Below are 17,226 nucleotides of genomic sequence, written 5' to 3'. Positions count from 1 at the left end.
TTCCGGAGGCCCTCGACGGCTTGTTTCTCGGCAGGTGAAAATCGTGCTTGAGGGTTGCGCGTCCGCCACTTTGACAGAACACCAATGGCGCGGGTGCGAGCTTCTTCTCTTACTTCGGAAGGAAGTTGAGTGACGGCGCGTTCCACGGCGCAGATTACTCTCGCTGGGTTGGGTGAGGCACCAGTGTTGAAGTTCAAGCCCTTGCGCAGAAGAGCAGCTTCAGATTCAGTAGGCTTGTAGGAGGAAAAGTTGAGGATGACTTCCTTGGTTTGTGTGGGTTCCTTCGGCCTAAGAGCGTCAAGCTTACTTTTTTGCGACTTCCTGCACTGGCGGTCTCTTAATGTCGCCACGAAATTTGCATGAAGCTGTACATCCGGGAAGTCTTGAAGAATGGCGTGTTCTAGCTGGCGCCTTGCGAAGAACGTTGCTGTTTCCAAATCCTTGATTTTCTGTCGGCATTCTTGAACCCTTGCTGCCAATAATTTCCTCTCGGCTTGTCGAATTATCTTGTGGCCCCACGCTGATGCAACCGGTGTCTTCAAGCGCAGACTTTTTGGGACAAGGCCTTCCACTTTGCACGTCTGGTTGAAGGACATGTGGCACTTGAAGGCGGCTATTCTGCACGTAAATGCGACAAACCGGCGAATTTTGGTTACGACGTCTTGCCCGTAGTTATTTCTGTAGGAAATGTAGTCAAGAGTTCGACGAAAGTTCGTCTGGTCAGGTAACATGATGATGAAGAAATTGCGGCCACTGACCAAGTCAAGGTGAAAAAACACACAGAGACGTTTCGGGACCCGTACGAGTTCCTTGGTCACACTTTTTTTTTTTTTTTAGTGTGACCAAGGAACTCGTACGGGTCCCGAAACGTCTCTGTGTGTTTTTTCACCTTGACTTGGTCAGTGGCCGCAATTTCTTCATCATCATGTTACCTGACCAGACGAACTTTCGTCGAACTCTTGACTACATTGCTTTTCGCATTTTGTGCGTGGTAAGAGCAGTGTTTCAGCCGCATTTTTAAGGGGCTTTTGTTTTCAATGGCTAGGATTCAAAGATGGAGTCCTATGCCGATGTTTCTTGAAGCTGCCAGTTTGTCTCAGGTTTTCATAATTTTTTATGATAGTCAACATGTTTGGTCTACCGTTGCACTTCCATGACTGATATATATTTGTGGCGATCCACTTGTTGTCATTTGTAGCTCCCAAGGCAAGGACCATTTTTACCTCCTGCTCCTTAGAAAAAGACATGGCGAATGGGATCAAACAAAACGCACCTTTAAACATTTGCACTGATGTCAATTGCGCTTTTGTGGTGATAGGTGTTGTGGCAAAAAAAGAAAAAGAACCATCCGTGCACTTTATCTACGCTATGACATCAGCTATTACATCTTGTTTCCAACTAACACCAAATGCAACGTGCTACTTCGGCAGAGACACGGCAGATAAGGGACTAGCTCAGTCACAATGTTTTACAGTGAAGCGGTATATGGCTAGCCAATTCGTCCGTCCATCTGTCTATTGCCTGTATGCCAAAAACTCTTCCGGCGCAAATCAATGCAAATGCATGAAAAAAAAAAAGCGAAAGAGAGGCGCACAATTGGCTGCACCAGTAGAGACGTCGTCGCAGCCTAGTGTGTGCGCAGCAGTTCTCGGCTCCGAAATGGGTAAGCCACGTGTCTTACACACTCCTTAGGAGCAGGCAGCTTTCGATCAGGAACGCCGTGAGCAGAACCGGGAACGAGCTCATCTACGTCTTCCTGATGCTGCAGCCTGGGCACAAGAACAGGCTCATACAGCCGAGCGCAAACAGCAACTGCGTACCGAGGATCCCGAAGCCTACCATGCTGTCGTTTAATGAACTGTAAGGATTAACGCAGTGATAAACACCAGGGCCGCACATTCCAGCTTCGCTGGTTAACCATCTGTATGGAGTGCTTGAGCGGTGATTTTTTTCTTTATTTCCTTGATTTCATTCTGACTAACTCACAAGGAGCGTGTTCAAGGGCATTGCTTTATGATGTGGGTGGGAGAGCAGTCATGTGGTATACGCCATATTTTGCAACGTTCATTTATCAGTCAGAAAAAATTAGTACACAATTAGTACATCACTGAAAATACCACAGTTAGATGTCCATTGACTGTGCCTACAAATGCCTCATTGACACTTTTAACCTCTCGAGTTAGATAATTATTTACTATTACCTAAATAAATCTTAGTAACGAAAAAATTACTGGCGGCTATTATACTGTACTGGAGACGATATTCACTAGGTTTTCTTTGAGTAATGCAATTGCACTTTTTGTAAAAATCTTGATGCGTCATAGTTAATTGGGACAACCTGTATATATTTTTTATCTCTGCATGCATGTGACAATGTTTCTATCCATAATAAATGTTGTAAATTAATAAAAGTATTCTTTAAAGAGTCGTTAGCTGCTTTGCTTACTGGAAAGAGAAGCGAAACTGAGACACATATCGTTCACATGCATTTCACACACCGCTGACAAAAGACTCTGCCGAAGGGGTCACTAAACTCTACAGGTGTTTTTTTTCAGGGTCAAAAAAAGCATGCAAGCATTTTGAAGTTAGGTGAACATACAGCAACATATTCATTCTCTAGGTGTAAGCTATTCATAACTTTAGAAATAATTGTTAATTGGCTACCTCCTTCTCCTTAAAAAATATAGTAAGCTTTGTCCTGTGTATATATTTAAATATATTATGTATTTATGTGCGGGGTGTTTACAGCGGAAATTGAAAACAATGTTGAAGTGAGAAAATACGGATGAGGCACCCGCCGCTGGTACTTCTAATGCGCTTATGCTCCCATTGTCAAGATTTGCAGAAATAAAGCTAAGTATGAATTAAAATCCGTGCACTTCTGCACCAACAGTGATGCAGTAAGCTATTAGCCATAATAAAATGTTAAGTGAAAAGGTCGAGGCAAGTCAAAAGAAACCTCAAATGATGTGCATGACAAAACTCTGGCAGTGACACATTAGGTGGGGGGGCGTAGGAGGTAGGCTTCGGCATCGCTGGGGGTGGGGGGTCTCAGCCCCTCCCCCCCAAAAAACTTCAGAGGGGGCTCAGGCACCGAAGCCCCCCTGTAGTTGGTGCCTACGTTCCTATGTACTGATGCCAAACATTGAAGGACTCAATAGCAACATGCAGAAAGAAAGCTGCATGCGCTAGACAAAGTGCAGCAACTGTAGTGGCCAGTGCTACTAAAGTTTGCCACATACCCAGCTACATATGGCATGCAGTTTCCATGTGTTGAGCGAAAGCAGGGAGATCAGAAAAGGTTGCCTATTGAGGACTTGAGACATCATTGACTAGGTCGACAAGGACATTGGACCGACAGCAAGAAACACACAGGGTAGAATGCTAGCATTCTGTCCTGTATTTTTCCCTATCGTTCGATCACAGGACGGAACACACACAGGCAAAATGCACGCAGGACAGACTGCTAGGGTTCTGTCCAGTGTACTTTTCACTGTCATCCAATGTCTTTTTTGTGCTAGTCAATGCTGTCTCAAGTCTGTAATAAGCAACAACTAGCCCAAGTGTCTTCTCTAGTGGCCTGACGTCAGGCTCCCCTTGATGTTCTTTCTTTCCTCCATGGCCTCCATGACTCTCTTACACATGTGAATGTGAGTCGTTTAGAATATTGGCATGGATTATCAGGTGGGAATACCGGCCAAGTCACAAACTACCTGTGGCTTGTTCCTGCTGATTAGAGCACAAACAGGCTCGGCACTTAGCCCAACAGTGCAGTAGCTGTATTTTGGCCAAAGGGACTGATTTTTTTCCTTATGGATGGTGTGGTGAACCTCTGGTTAGATGCATTCTGAGCAGAGCATGCGACTTGCAGGCCGACGTCTGGTGCCTGCTACCGAGTGCTTCTTCCCCACACCACGCAGAGGCCAGAGCCTGACCAGCTTTCTCTCATCGGCTGACTTTGGCACTTGCGGAGAACTGGACAGGGTGAGTACAGTGTATGCACACTTCCTTGCTTGTAAAATAAGATACAACTGTACATGGGATCAACACAGCAAAAGGGCCTTGTTATGGTGGCAGCAAGGCAAAGTTGCTGATTGGCTGTAACATGACGACTGTAAAGGTTTCAGTCTATCGCTCATGATAAGACAACAAAATGGGGATTATACATACAGAGGGAGGTCCCAGGGTCAATAAACTGTAAAAGGGATCTCTTGTTAGTATCATCTAGGATACCTAAATACACTGCAGCTGCATTTATGGGAGCTACTACTTACAGAAAAGCAAACTATTTTTAATAACACAGAACAATTATTGTCAACAATGTTAACCTGTTTAAGCATTGATAGAAGCACTCAGTCTTCTGCTGCATTGTGCACTTCCATAATAGGTGTCGGCTCATTAATTTCACTTGAGAAATAAATTCAGAATTGGGCTTCAGATTGCTCAGACTTCTGCACTTGTGGCCATTACATGCACAAAAGAAAAAAATATCGGCAGGTCTAACGTGTTTGTGGGAATTCTAAGCAAAGCTTTCCCTGATGTTTGTGCAAATGTTGATTCAAATGTTTTGCAAACATAATGTTGTAGTGCATGAAAGGAAAAACGATACGTAAGCATCGGAGCTGATACTGGAGCCTACACCCCACTACCATCTTTATTTTCTTCGTTGGTCTTGCTGTAAACGCCCTCTGGCACCATAGCCGATGCAGGCGCTACAGGGACCCCCGACTAGATTGCAAGCATGAAATGGACGCGATGTGGGCATCCTTGAGGTTGTGAGGGAAGGTAAGACTCTGAGGAATTCGTGCTCTGGAGATGCAGATGGGCGATTGGTATCACCATGTAGGCTGGCTTGATGTGCTCTATAGAGACTGTCTCCTCACGTCACGGCTACAGAATATATTATTTTATTTTATTTGATAATTACTGCAATCACCATGTGGTGATTTTAGCAGTGTGGTACAAGCTTAATTAATGCAATGGTATGTACAGAAAATGCACCGGTTAATAAAAGCTATTATTTTAATAAATACGAAGCATACAGGTTGAGCACACACAAGGTTACACCAAAGAAGTAAAACATTGTTCATTCAATCATTTTTATTTCCTTAAAACCCCCCGGTGGGGGGGGTATTACATAAGGGGTTTTACATAAGGGTATTACATAAGTGTTTTTTTTTATTGTTACGCAGAATATTGTCGACACAGCGATCAGTGCAATGTTACATTTGATATGCTATGCATGAAGCTTGATGGGCAGGTGATAGTGCCTATGTTGCAAGAAAGGCCATTACAGTCTTTTGCTGCTCTGATAAAAAATGAAGCAGAAAATGTTTTAGTGCAGGCACGTGGGTGAGAAACTTGTAACGCAGGACCAGTGCGATGAGATATGTGAGCTGCAGGGATAATTTAAGGAGTGCAATTAAGTGGTGAGTGAAAAAACTTGTGAAATAAAGAGAGGGTTGCAATGCGTCGGCGACAAGACAAAGGTGATGAGTTACACTTGACTTTGAGGGATGAAGCACTGATTTCATATGAATACAAAGCATGAATGAATCTAGCAGCACGATTTTGAACGGATTCTAGGGTATTAGTGAGACCTACTTCGGGTGGGTTCCAGATGGGAGATGCATGCTCTAACTTAGCCCTCACTAATGATTTGCAAGCAAGTAGTTTTACATGTCTCGGAGCGTTATGTAAATGACGTTTTAAGAAACCCAAAGTTCTGTTAGCTGATGACGTGACTTTAGCAATGTGCGTGTTCCAAGACATGTTGTTAGATAAGGTAACACCAAGGTATTTATAAGTGGTTACTGATTCAGCAGGGACGTTAACGATGTTATAAGTGAAGGGGAATTTTATGATGAGTAAAGGAAATGAGCTTGCATTTAGTAGGGTTTAGGGACATTAGCCAGTCATCACACCATTGTACTATGTGGTCGAGATCTTGTAGAATCATATGGTCACATGGACTATTAATGGTTCGGTAAATGACGCAGTTGTCAGCAAACATGCGGATATTAGAAGATACATGCAAATGTAGGTCGTTAATGTATATTAGGAACAGAAGAGGGCTAAGGACAAAGTTTTGAGGCACCACCAATGACACTGGAAGTGGGCTGGATGAATTGTTGTTTGTAAACACTACTTGTGAATGGTTAGTCAAGAATTCTTTTGTCCAATTTAGTACACTCGGGTGCAAGTTTAAGAAGGAGAATTTTGAAATTAGGCGTTTGTGGGGTACTTTATCAAAGGCTTTTGTGAAGTCAAGAAATAAGGAGTTGGTTTGTACGTTGACATCAAGGTTAGCATGAAGGTCATGAACAAAGATGGCAAGCTGGGTTTCGCAAGAGAGACCCCTACGAAACCCATGTTGAGAACGGTGAAAGAAGTTATTAGAGTGGAGGAAATTCATGATGTAAGAGTAAATGACGTGTTCCATGGGTTTTCAAGGTACACTGGTCAAGGAAATTGATCGGTAGTTCAGAGGTGAGTTTTTGTTACCAGATTTGAAGATGAGAACGACCTTTCTCACTTTCCAGTCATCTGGAAAGATACCTGTTGAAAGAGATTGCGAAAGTAATGCAACAAAATAAGCCGAAGCAATGTGACCTATATTTTTCAACAGTTTCGTGTTAATCTCGTCCAGTCCAGATGCCAATGACAACTTGGTCTTTTTGATGAGGGATGAGATGCCATCAACAGAAAAGCTGATTTCAGACATGGACGACTACTTCTATTTCTACTTCTTTAGTGAAGACAGATGAAGAGGCCTTGTTAAAAGCATCGGCACATTCAGCATCTGAAATAACCTCTCCAGAGTCATTAGTAATAGTGGTAGAAGCTACTGCTTGGGGGTTAATTATCTGCCAAAACTTGTGGGGGTTATTAGTTAACATATTAGGCAAATTGTTGTTAAAGAAAGCAAATTTGGCATTATGGATTCCTGTGAGATAAGCTTTTTCAGCTGCATATTACTTGTCCCAGTTTTGGGCGCCCCCTTTAAGTTTGGCATTCCAGAATAAACGTTTTTTCATGTCTAGGCGGTGCAAAATTTTGTTAAAGCATGGTTCTTGGCTGTTTACGCGGATAGTAGTCTTAGGGATGAACATGTGTATTAGTTCGGTTAGTTTCTGCTTAAAAGTGAGCCAGTTTTCCTGAACAGAACAATGGTAAAAATTGGCCTCATATGTCGGTAAAAAGGTGCAAAGTTCGTTATTTATGGCATCATAATTACCCTCATTGTATAAGGTTATAGTTTTCTTGTGCGAGGGATTGGCAGTGGTACAAAAACTGTAATAATTACCCTCATTGTATAAGGTTATAGTTTTCTTGTGCGAGGGATTGGCAGTAGTACAAAAACTGTAATCTACATGAATAACTTTATGGTCACTAATTTCAGGAGATAGTGAATCGAAGACAGGCTATCGGGATGGGTTGTCAGTATTAAATCCAAAATGTTAGAGGAATTGCAAGTGACATGTGTTGCCTGAGTTACTAACTGCGCTAGGTTATAGTCAAGGCAAACATCAAGAAAATCTCTAGCTTCAGTTGTGCTAGCCGTTGCAGTTTCTTTGCTACAATTTATACCAGGAAAATTAAAATCGCCAAAAAGAATGAGATCGGCTTTAGGATATGTCAAGGTAAGCTGGTTTAGAATATTATTAAATGCGTGACAAAAGTTAGAATTGTTATATGGGGGCCTATAGCAAACACCCAATAATACAGATTGTGGTAAAGCTTGAAATAATACCCATAAAATTTCTCAGTCAGAGTCAATGTTAATGACAAAACATGGTAATTGTTTACTGGCTGCAGTGAGAACACCGTCCCAGCCTTTGCGGTCTTTCCGATAGACATTGAAATTCTGTAAATCGGCAAGTACTTCTGCATCGGCAACATCACTTGATAGCCATGATTTGGTTAGTATCAGAATACTGCTATCTGAGGACTTGACAAGATGACACAGGTGATCATGTTTGGGTATGAAACTTCGAATGTTAGTGAAGATTACGGAAAAATAAAGGTTAGCTTTTGGTCTAGGGTTAAAACTGGTGATAACTGCTTGAGGCTGATATGGTTGCTACTGGATTTCTTGCACTGTTTTTGAGGTTTCATTGAATAGGTAGCCAGAGCAGGATTGGCCACCCTGGTGCAGTACTTGGCCAAAACCTCCTATATGAACACAACAACCAAACCCCGGCCCTCAGTCCCCAGCAGCTGCGAAGCAACTGACCACGGCGGCGGTCAGACCTGCGACGCTGCAGAGGGTGCTAAGAATCACTGGCTCCGGACAGGCCGCCATTGGAATATGAACCTGGCAACGTTTAACGCTAGAACGTTATCTAGTGAGGCGAGTCTAGCAGTGCTATTGGAGGAATTAGAGGGCAGTAAATGGGATATAATAGGGCTCAGTGAAGTTAGGAGGCCAAAAGAAGCATATACAGTGCTAAAGAGCGGGCACGTCCTGTGCTACCGGGGCTTAGCGGAAAGAAGAGAACTAGGAGTCGGATTCCTGATTAATAAGAACATAGCTGGTAACATACAGGAATTCTATAGCATTAACGAGAGGGTGGCAGGTCTTGTTGTTAAACTTAATAAGAGGTACAAAATGAAGGTTGTACAGGTCTACGCCCCTACATCCAGTCATGATGACCAGCAAGTCGAAAGCTTCTATGAAGGCGTGGAATCGGCGATGGGTAGAGTGAAAACTAAATACACTATACTAATGGGCGACTTTAATGCCAAGGTAGGCAAGAAGCAGGCTGGAGACAAGGCAGTGGGGGAATATGGCATAGGCACTAGGAATAGCAGCGGGGAGTTATTAGTAGAGTTTGCGGAACAGAATAATATGAGGATAATGAATACTTTCTTCCGCAAGCGGGATAGCCGAAAGTGGACGTGGAGGAGCCCGAACGGCGAGACTAGAAATGAAATAGACTTCATACTCTGCGCTAACCCTGGCATCATACAAGATGTGGACGTGCTAGGCAAGGTACGCTGCAGTGACCACAGGATGGTAAGAACTCGAATTAGCCTAGACCTGAGGAGGGAACGGAAGAAACTGGTACATAAGAAGCCGATCAATGAGTTAGCGGTAAGAGGGAAAATAGAGGAATTCCAGATCAAACTACAGAACAGGTATTCGGCTTTAACTCAGGAAGAGGACCTTAGTGTTGAAGCAATGAACGACAATCTTGTGGGCATCATTAAGAAGTGTGCAATGGAAGTCGGTGGTAACTCGGTTAGGCAAGATACCAGTAAACTATCGCAGGAGACGAAAGATCTGATCAAGAAACGCCAATGTATGAAAGCCTCTAACCCTACAGCTAGAATAGAATTGGCAGAACTTTCGAAGTTAATCAACAAGCGTAAGACAGCTGACATAAGGAAGTATAATATGGATAGAATTGAACATGCTCTCAGGAACGGCGGAAGCCTAAAAACAGTGAAGAAGAAACTAGGAATTGGCAAGAATCAGATGTATGCGTTAAGAGACAAAGCCGGCAATATCATTACTAATATGGATGAGATAGTTCAAGTGGCTGAGGAGTTCTATAGAGATTTATACAGTACCAGTGGCACCCACGACGATAATGGAAGAGAAAATAGTCTAGAGGAATTCGAAGTCCCAAAGGTAACGCCGGAAGAAGTAAAGAAAGCCTTGGGAGATATGCAAAGGGGGAAGGCAGCTGGGGAGGATCAGGTAACAGCAGATTTGTTGAAGGATGGGGGGCAAATTGTTCTAGAGAAACTGGCCACCCTGTATACGCAATGCCTCATGACCTCGAGCGTACCGGAATCTTGGAAGAATGTTAACATAATTCTAATCCATAAGAAAGGGGACGCCAAAGACTTGAAAAATTATAGACCGATCAGCTTACTGTTTGTTGCCTACAAAATATTTACTAAGGTAATCGCAAATAGAATCAGGAACACCTTAGACTTCTGTCAAGCAAAGGACCAGGCAGGATTCCGTAAAGGCTACTCAACAATAGATCATATTCACACTATCAATCAGGTGATAGAGAAATGTGCGGAATATAACCAACCCTTATATATAGCTTTCATTGATTACGAGAAAGCATTTGATTCTGTCGAAACCTCAGCAGTCATGGAGGCATTACGGAATCAGGGTGTAGACGAGCCATATGTAAAAATACTGAAAGATATCTATAGCGGCTCCACAGCCACCGTAGTTCTCCATAAAGAAAGCAACAAAATCCCAATAAAGAAAGGCGTCAGGCAGGGAGATACCATCTCTCCAATGCTATTCACAGCGTGTTTACAGGAGGTATTCAGAGACCTGGATTGGGAAGAATTGGGGATAAAAATTAATGGAGAATACCTTAGTAACTTGCGATTCGCTGATGATATTGCCTTGCTTAGTAACTCAGGGGACCAATTGCAATGCATGCTCACTGACCTGGAGAGGCAAAGCAGAAGGGTGGGTCTAAAAATTAATCTGCAGAAAACTAAAGTAATGTTTAACAGTCTCGGAAGAGAACAGCAATTTACAATAGGCAGCGAGGCACTGGAAGTCGTAAGGGAATACATCTACTTAGGGCAGGTAGTGACGGCGGATCCGGATCATGAGACGGAAATAATCAGAAGAATAGAATGGGCTGGGGTGCGTTTGGCAGGCATTCTCAGATCATGAACAGCAGGTTGCCATTATCCCTCAAGAGAAAAGTGTATAATAGCTGTGTCTTACCAGTACTCACCTACGGGGCAGAAACCTGGAGGCTTACGAAAAGGGTTCTACTCAAATTGAGGACGACGCAACGAGCTATGGAAAGAAGAATGATAGGTGTAACGTTAAGGGATAAGAAAAGAGCAGATTGGGTGAGGGAACAAACGCGAGTTAATGACATCTTAGTTGAAATCAAGAAAAAGAAATGGGCATGGGCAGGACATGTAATGAGGAGGGATGATAACCGATGGTCATTAAGGGTTACGGACTGGATCCCAAGGGAAGGGAAGCGTAGCAGGGGGCGGCAGAAAGTTAGGTGGGCGGATGAGATTAAGAAGTTTGCAGGGACAGCATGGCCGCAATTAGTACATGACCGGGGTTGTTGGAGAAGTATGGGAGAGGCCTTTGCCCTGCAGTGGGCGTAACCAGGCTGATGATGATGATGATGATGAATAGGTAGCGTTTCGAGCCGATGTGCAGCGTTTTATAGTGTAGGGAAAATGGAACAGATTTCTGTCTTGCAAATTTGACCAAGTGACTTCTGGCATTCTGAACCCTGCATGAGAAATCCTCACCTACGCTGTAGGGCCTTCCTTTCAACTTGCATCCATTTGAAAGTATCCCGTCTTTTATATTGCGGAACGCGAATTTCGCTATTATCGGCCTACATCTCTCACTTGTGTGGCAGGCTAAGTGATGCGCACAGTCAATTTCTTTAGGGTTAATATGTATACCTAAGTGGTCACGGAAATGGCAAATGAGTATTTGCTCAGATTTGGCAAATGATTCAGACGGCTTGTCGTCTGGAAGGCCGTAGAAAATTAGATTAATACGTCGCAACCTGTTTTCGGCATCATCCAAACGTGCCTCAATATCATCTGTTAGGCGTGCTGCGTGAATGGTGTTATTTTTGATAAGTTGTAGTTTAGCTTGGAGGGATGGCAGAGAATGGTAATGTTTTTCAATATTGGCCATTCTCTTAATTAGGTCAGATAGGGTTTGCTCTGTTGATAATAGTTGGTTCTTTAGTCCCTGCACTTCGCTTATTAGCATTGACTGGCCTGCGGAACGTTTTTGTAGTTTTACGAGAATAGGATCAGAGCTGGGGTTTGACTCTACGTCACCCGATAATAAAACTAACAACAACTGAACAACATGAGCACACTCAACAACGGTCGCACAGCAGCAACGTGGGCTCGGTAGCTGCAGCAAGAAGTAATTACTAGTCTTCTTAGCAAAGAGGGATTGTGATACACCAACCTGGATAGCAAGAAGTAGGAGGTTTGTAGGTGATGACACAAAGCAGCCACCAAGCCCACGAAGCATGGCCGACAGTTGCAGCTTAGTTATAGTTGGCAGCTTAGCTGATGTTGGTGACGATGGCGCTGTCCATCCACCATCCAGGGCCAGGCTCAGGGGCAGTGGCGTCAGGAAGGCAGACATCGGCGAGTTGAAGCTTGACATGTTGACGGTTGTCAGCTGGATAGTGGGCGGAGCAAAGTCGTAGCACAGCAATCCACAGGCCGGCGATGTGTCAGCAGAAGCAGTCACACCAGCAGCAGGGAGCAGATGAGCAAGGACGGCAGATAGCATCTGCATGGCAAGAAGTAGCGGGTTTGTAGGTGACGACACAAAGCAGCCACCAAGCCCACGAAGCATGGCCGACAATTGCAGCTTATTTATAGTTGGCAGCTTAGCTGATGTTGGTGACGATGGCGCTGTCCATCCACCATCCAGGGCCAGGCTCAGGGGCAGTGGCGTCAGGAAGGCAGACATCGGCGAGTTGAAGCTTGACATGTTGACGGTTGTCAGCCGGATAGTGGGCGGAGCAAAGTCGCAGCACAGCAATCCACAGGCTGGCGATGTGTCAGCAGAAGCAGTCACACCGGCAGCAAGGAGCAGATGAGTGAGGACGGCAGATAGCAAGAAGTAGCGGGTTTTTAGGTGACGACACGACGCAGCCACCAAGCCCACCTCATTGTCACTGCAAACATGATACAGACAAAACAGTGTCACTGTAAACATGATAAGAACGGGCTGGAGGTCATGGGAGCAGCCGTGTAGGTGTTGAACATAGGGTTGTTGTTAAAAAGTTGTCTTTTAAAGCAAAGCTTTCTTTGCCTCTTCCTTCGACTTTCCCAGTGCTGCTGCTGCAGCTGTAACACCGGCCACGTCAGGTCGAGATGTGGCCATGTCACAACAACATAAGAGGCATGCGCTGTTGGTGTTTTGTTTCATGATATTTGTTTATGAGCTGTCATTCTCAAAATTGCGAGGAATAGCTTTGTAAAGAATCTAAGACAATGTATGCACCACGTGGTGGGCCTGCACGGTTGTGGTTAAGAATGATTATTGCAACGCCTGTGGCGTCGACACCGGATTGTCTGTGACATTCTTGGTTGGAGAAGCTTGTGTCAAGATTTACGCCGCGTCGCATCTGCACAACACCCTCTGGACGCCGTAACTAGGCGTGACTCCTCACAAATGCTATGCAGGAGTTGCCGCACTTGTCTCCATGCTCGCCCGCAACAGCAACGACAGTAGAGGGAGATGATGGGGAGAATATTAGCGAGGGAATAGAGAGAGAGAGGAGGCAGTTTTGTGAGTAACGATGCTACAACCCAGAATGGCGCCGAAGCGTGCACTTAGTGCCGATGAGATGAAGGCTCGCATAAAGCGTCGGGCACAGCAGGCAAGGTGACATCTCACATCCCGTCGTGACTGTTGTATGCCATCAATATATCACTGCCAAATAACGTCAATGAACGCAAACAGCAGACAAAGCTTCGCTTACATCGATTCCTACAGTGCGTAGGATCTGCATATTTTTCTGTGGTGAAAAGGTTGCCAGGAAGACGTAGAGGAGCACCATGAACCAATTCAGCCATAGAGCACCCAAGGTCACAGCGGAAGATGGCTGAAGGCCAAGCATTACCAACGGCAAGTGCTTGGTCCAGTGCTCGCGATCATGGTATGCTGTGAGAGCCGTCTTGAGCTGTCAGTAAAGACGCTCGACCATGCCGTTAGTGGACAGGTGGTAAGCAGTAGTGTGGCAGTGCTTCACACCTAGAATGTGGCAAGTGCAGCAAATAGGGAAGATTCAAACTGCCATCCCCGGTCTGTCATTGCTGAACAGCCAAAACATGAAACCCATGAAGAAACTAAAGTGTGTGCCACTGTCTATGTGGTGATGTCGATGATGGGGACTGCCTAGAGACACTGTCTGAAACGATCTAGTATGGTAAAAAAATGACGATAGTCGCGTAAAAGAGGACGTCGACAACTATGTTGATGTCGAAGCACTGGTCACGTGACATGGTCAAAGCACTGGTCAAGAGGCAGGAACTGTTGGTGTGGTGCAATAGTGTGATGGGTCACCTTGGTTTTTTGACACGCAATACAGGAACTGGACCACGTGCAAACGTCCGCATTGACACAAGGCCACACATAGCGCTGCGTGACAAGGTGTTAAGTGGCCCTTATGCCAGTATGAGCAATGTCATGCAGAGAGTGAAAAATGGCCCGCCGCAATGTTACTGGAATGAAAGAGCGTGGAAGAGGCCCAGGCACGTTGCACCACAGAGCACACGACGCGGATAGATGGGAAACAAGCTCGAGGCGAAGGAAGGAGGGATGTTCCCATAATGCTTGTAGTTAAGGGTTATTGTGCTGTGCCTCCGGTAGTGCGTGCCATTCGACAGCAATAGAAGCGGAGCTGATCGCTGCAACACAGGAGAGGGCATTGGCATCTGCATCGTCAGCTCTGTTGACATATTGTATGTCTGTGGTGGACTTGGAGATGTATGCAAGATGCCGTATCTCCAGTTTGACATAACTTGAGGAGTTTGGGGTGAATACATAAGTCAGGGGCTTATGGTCGGTCATCACGTGGAACTCGCATCCTTCCAGTAAGTGTCGGAAGTGTTGAATGGTGGTGCAGAAAGCTAGCAGCTCTCAACCGAAGATACTGTAGTGTGTCTTGGTGAATTGCAGTTTCTCAGAGAAATAACCCATGGGGCACCATTCAGAGTCAATATATTGTTGCAACACTGCTCTGATGGCCACAGTGGAGGCATCTATTATTACTCTAGTCGGTGCTTCAGAACAGGGATGTACCAGCAGAGTTGCTTCAGCGATGCCTTGCTTAGCTGCCAAAAAGGCATGAGGTGGCCATAGCATTGTCGAAGATGGGCTCCATGTCTATCAATAGGTCAGTGATTGTCTGCAGTAAAGCTGTGCAGTATGGAGTAAAACGTCGTGAAAAACTGACGAAGCCCAAGAACTCGCAAAGCTGGCAAAGAATGTTGGGTACGAGGAAGTTCCTGAGAGCCCTGATGTGAGATGGCAATGGAAGGATCATCATTGTCGGCGTCATCCTATTTTATGTCCTCTGCAGCACGAAGGCCTCTCCCTGCGGTCACGAATTACCCCTGTCCTGCGCCAACCGATTCCAACTAGCGCCTGCACATTTCTTAATTTCATCACCCCACCTAGTCTTCTGCCGTCATCGACTGCATTCCCCTTCTCTTGGCAGTCATTATGTAACCCTAATGGTCCACCGATTATCTAACTTATGCATTACATGGCCTGCCCAGCTCCAGTTTTTTCTCTTAATGCCAATTAGAATATTGGCTGTTTCCATTTGCTCTCTGATCCACACCCCTCTCTTCCTGTCTCTTAATTCTATGTCTAACATTTTCGTCCCATTGCTCTTTGCACAGTCCTTAACTTGTTTTTGAGCTTCTTTGTCAGTCTCCAAGTCTCTGCCCCATATGACAGCACAGGGTAGAATGCACTGATTGTATACCTTCCTTTTCAATGATAACGGTAAGCTCCCTGTCAGGAGCCGTATGCAATCCAACCCATTTTTATTCTATGAATTTTTTTCCCATGATCAGGGTCCCCTGTGAGTAATTGACCTAGGTAAACATACTCCTTCACCGACTCTAGAGACTGACTGGGGATGTTGAACTCTTGCTCCCTTGTCTGGCTATTGATCATTACCTTTGTCTTCTGCATATTGTTCTTCAACCCCACTCTGTTAGGTCCTTTTGTTAAGGTCCTCAATCATTTGTTGGTTGATGAAAAGGACAGTGTTGATGAAAAGGACAATGTCATCTGTAAACAGATATTCGCCGTTGACCCTTACTCCTAAGCCTTCCCAGTTTAATTTAACATTATAGTTTTGAATATCCCTTATTTTCTCTTTGTTGATCAGCTTTGACAGTTCCGCGAATTCTGTCTGATCTCTTTAGTCGGACACTTTCATTCTTGGTCGTTTCTTTATTAGGTCCTTCATTACTTGGCGCAGCTTACCTACTGGTTGCCTTGGTGCGCTACCTCGCACTTCGATTGCTGCTTTTGAAGCCAGCCCAGTTAGGGTTTCATTCATTACCTCTATGTCGTCTTCATCTCTCTGTTCTAATGCTGCATATTTGTTTGTAAGTACCAGCCTGAACTGGTCTGCTTTTACCCTTACTGCGTCTAAGTTGACCTGCTTTTTCTTGGCCAATTTTACTCTTTCTCTGTTCAAATTGAAGTGAATCCTAGCCCTCACTAACCCATGATCACTGCACTTTACCCTACCTATCACTTCTACATCCTGCACTATGCTTGAAACAGCAGAAAGTATGAAATCAATTTCATTTCTTGTTTCACCATTAGGGCTTTTCCAGGTCCACTTTCTGTTGCTATGCTTCCTGTAAAAGGTGTTCATTATTCGAAGCTTATTCCTTTCTGCGAATTCTACCAGCATCTCTCCTCTAGCGTTTCTAGAATTGACACCGTAGTTGCTAATTGCTTGTTCACCCGCCTGCTTTTTCGCCACTTTTGCGTTGAAGCCACCCATTACTACAGTATACTTAGTTTGCACTCTTCTCATGGCTAATTCAACATCTTTGTAAAACTGATCTACTTCCTCATCATTGTGACTGAATGATGGAGCGTAGTCTTGTACTACCTTTAATCTATACCTCTTATTAAGCTTGATTACGACTACTGCTACCCTCTAATTGATGCTGTAGAATTCGTCAACGTTGCCCACTATGTCCTTATGGATTAGGAATCCTACCCCGTATTGCTTCTTATCTGGGAGACCTCTATAGCAGAGGACATGGCTGTTATTCAGCAATTTATAAGCCTCACCAGTTTTTCTAATCTCACTAAGGCTGATGGTATCTCTAACAATGTCTGATATTTCCTCAGAGAGTCCTGCTAAGCTAGCGTCACTCGACAGAGTTCAGGTGTTAAAGGTTGACAAGGTCAGTTTTCATTGGTGGCCTGTCCGGACCCAGAGATTCTTAGCACCCTCTGCTGCGTTACAGGTCTGACTGCCGCCTTAGTCAGGTGTTCCGCAGCTGCTGGGGACTGAAGGCCATTGGGTAATTGAGTGAGCCATTTGGGGAGGGAGTGGCTGAATACTGTGCCAGGGAGGCCAATTCCTGTTCTGGTGCGGGAGTGTCTTTTGTTGAAGCTGAGTTGTTCTTCCTAATTTGGTTGTACCTGGATAAGCATTGCCCCACTGGCTCTTGGCG

General features: G+C 44.7%; 1 protein-coding gene across 9 annotated transcripts in view; it reads left to right on the top strand.

Annotated features, from left to right (window-relative positions):
- LOC126543058 (run domain Beclin-1-interacting and cysteine-rich domain-containing protein-like) overlaps positions 1 to 17,226 on the top strand; it is a 454,654-nt gene that overhangs the window by 38,343 nt on the left and 399,085 nt on the right. For all 9 annotated transcript variants that reach the window (XR_008615039.1, XM_055077611.1, XM_050190205.2 and 6 more), the window contains one exon: positions 3,872 to 3,984. Coding sequence is in view for 7 of the 9 variants with exons in the window: in XM_055077611.1 (XP_054933586.1) it covers positions 3,872 to 3,984 (113 nt within the window). In the remaining 2 variants the exon portion in view is untranslated. The remainder of the gene's footprint in view (positions 1 to 3,871; positions 3,985 to 17,226) is intronic.

This window comes from Dermacentor andersoni, chromosome 2, assembly GCF_023375885.2.
Source record: "Dermacentor andersoni chromosome 2, qqDerAnde1_hic_scaffold, whole genome shotgun sequence".
In the NCBI taxonomy this organism is placed as follows: Eukaryota; Metazoa; Arthropoda; class Arachnida; order Ixodida; family Ixodidae; genus Dermacentor; species Dermacentor andersoni.
The sequence above is the reverse complement of the archived record's forward strand: the minus strand, read 5'-3'. Positions and strand labels throughout refer to the sequence as shown.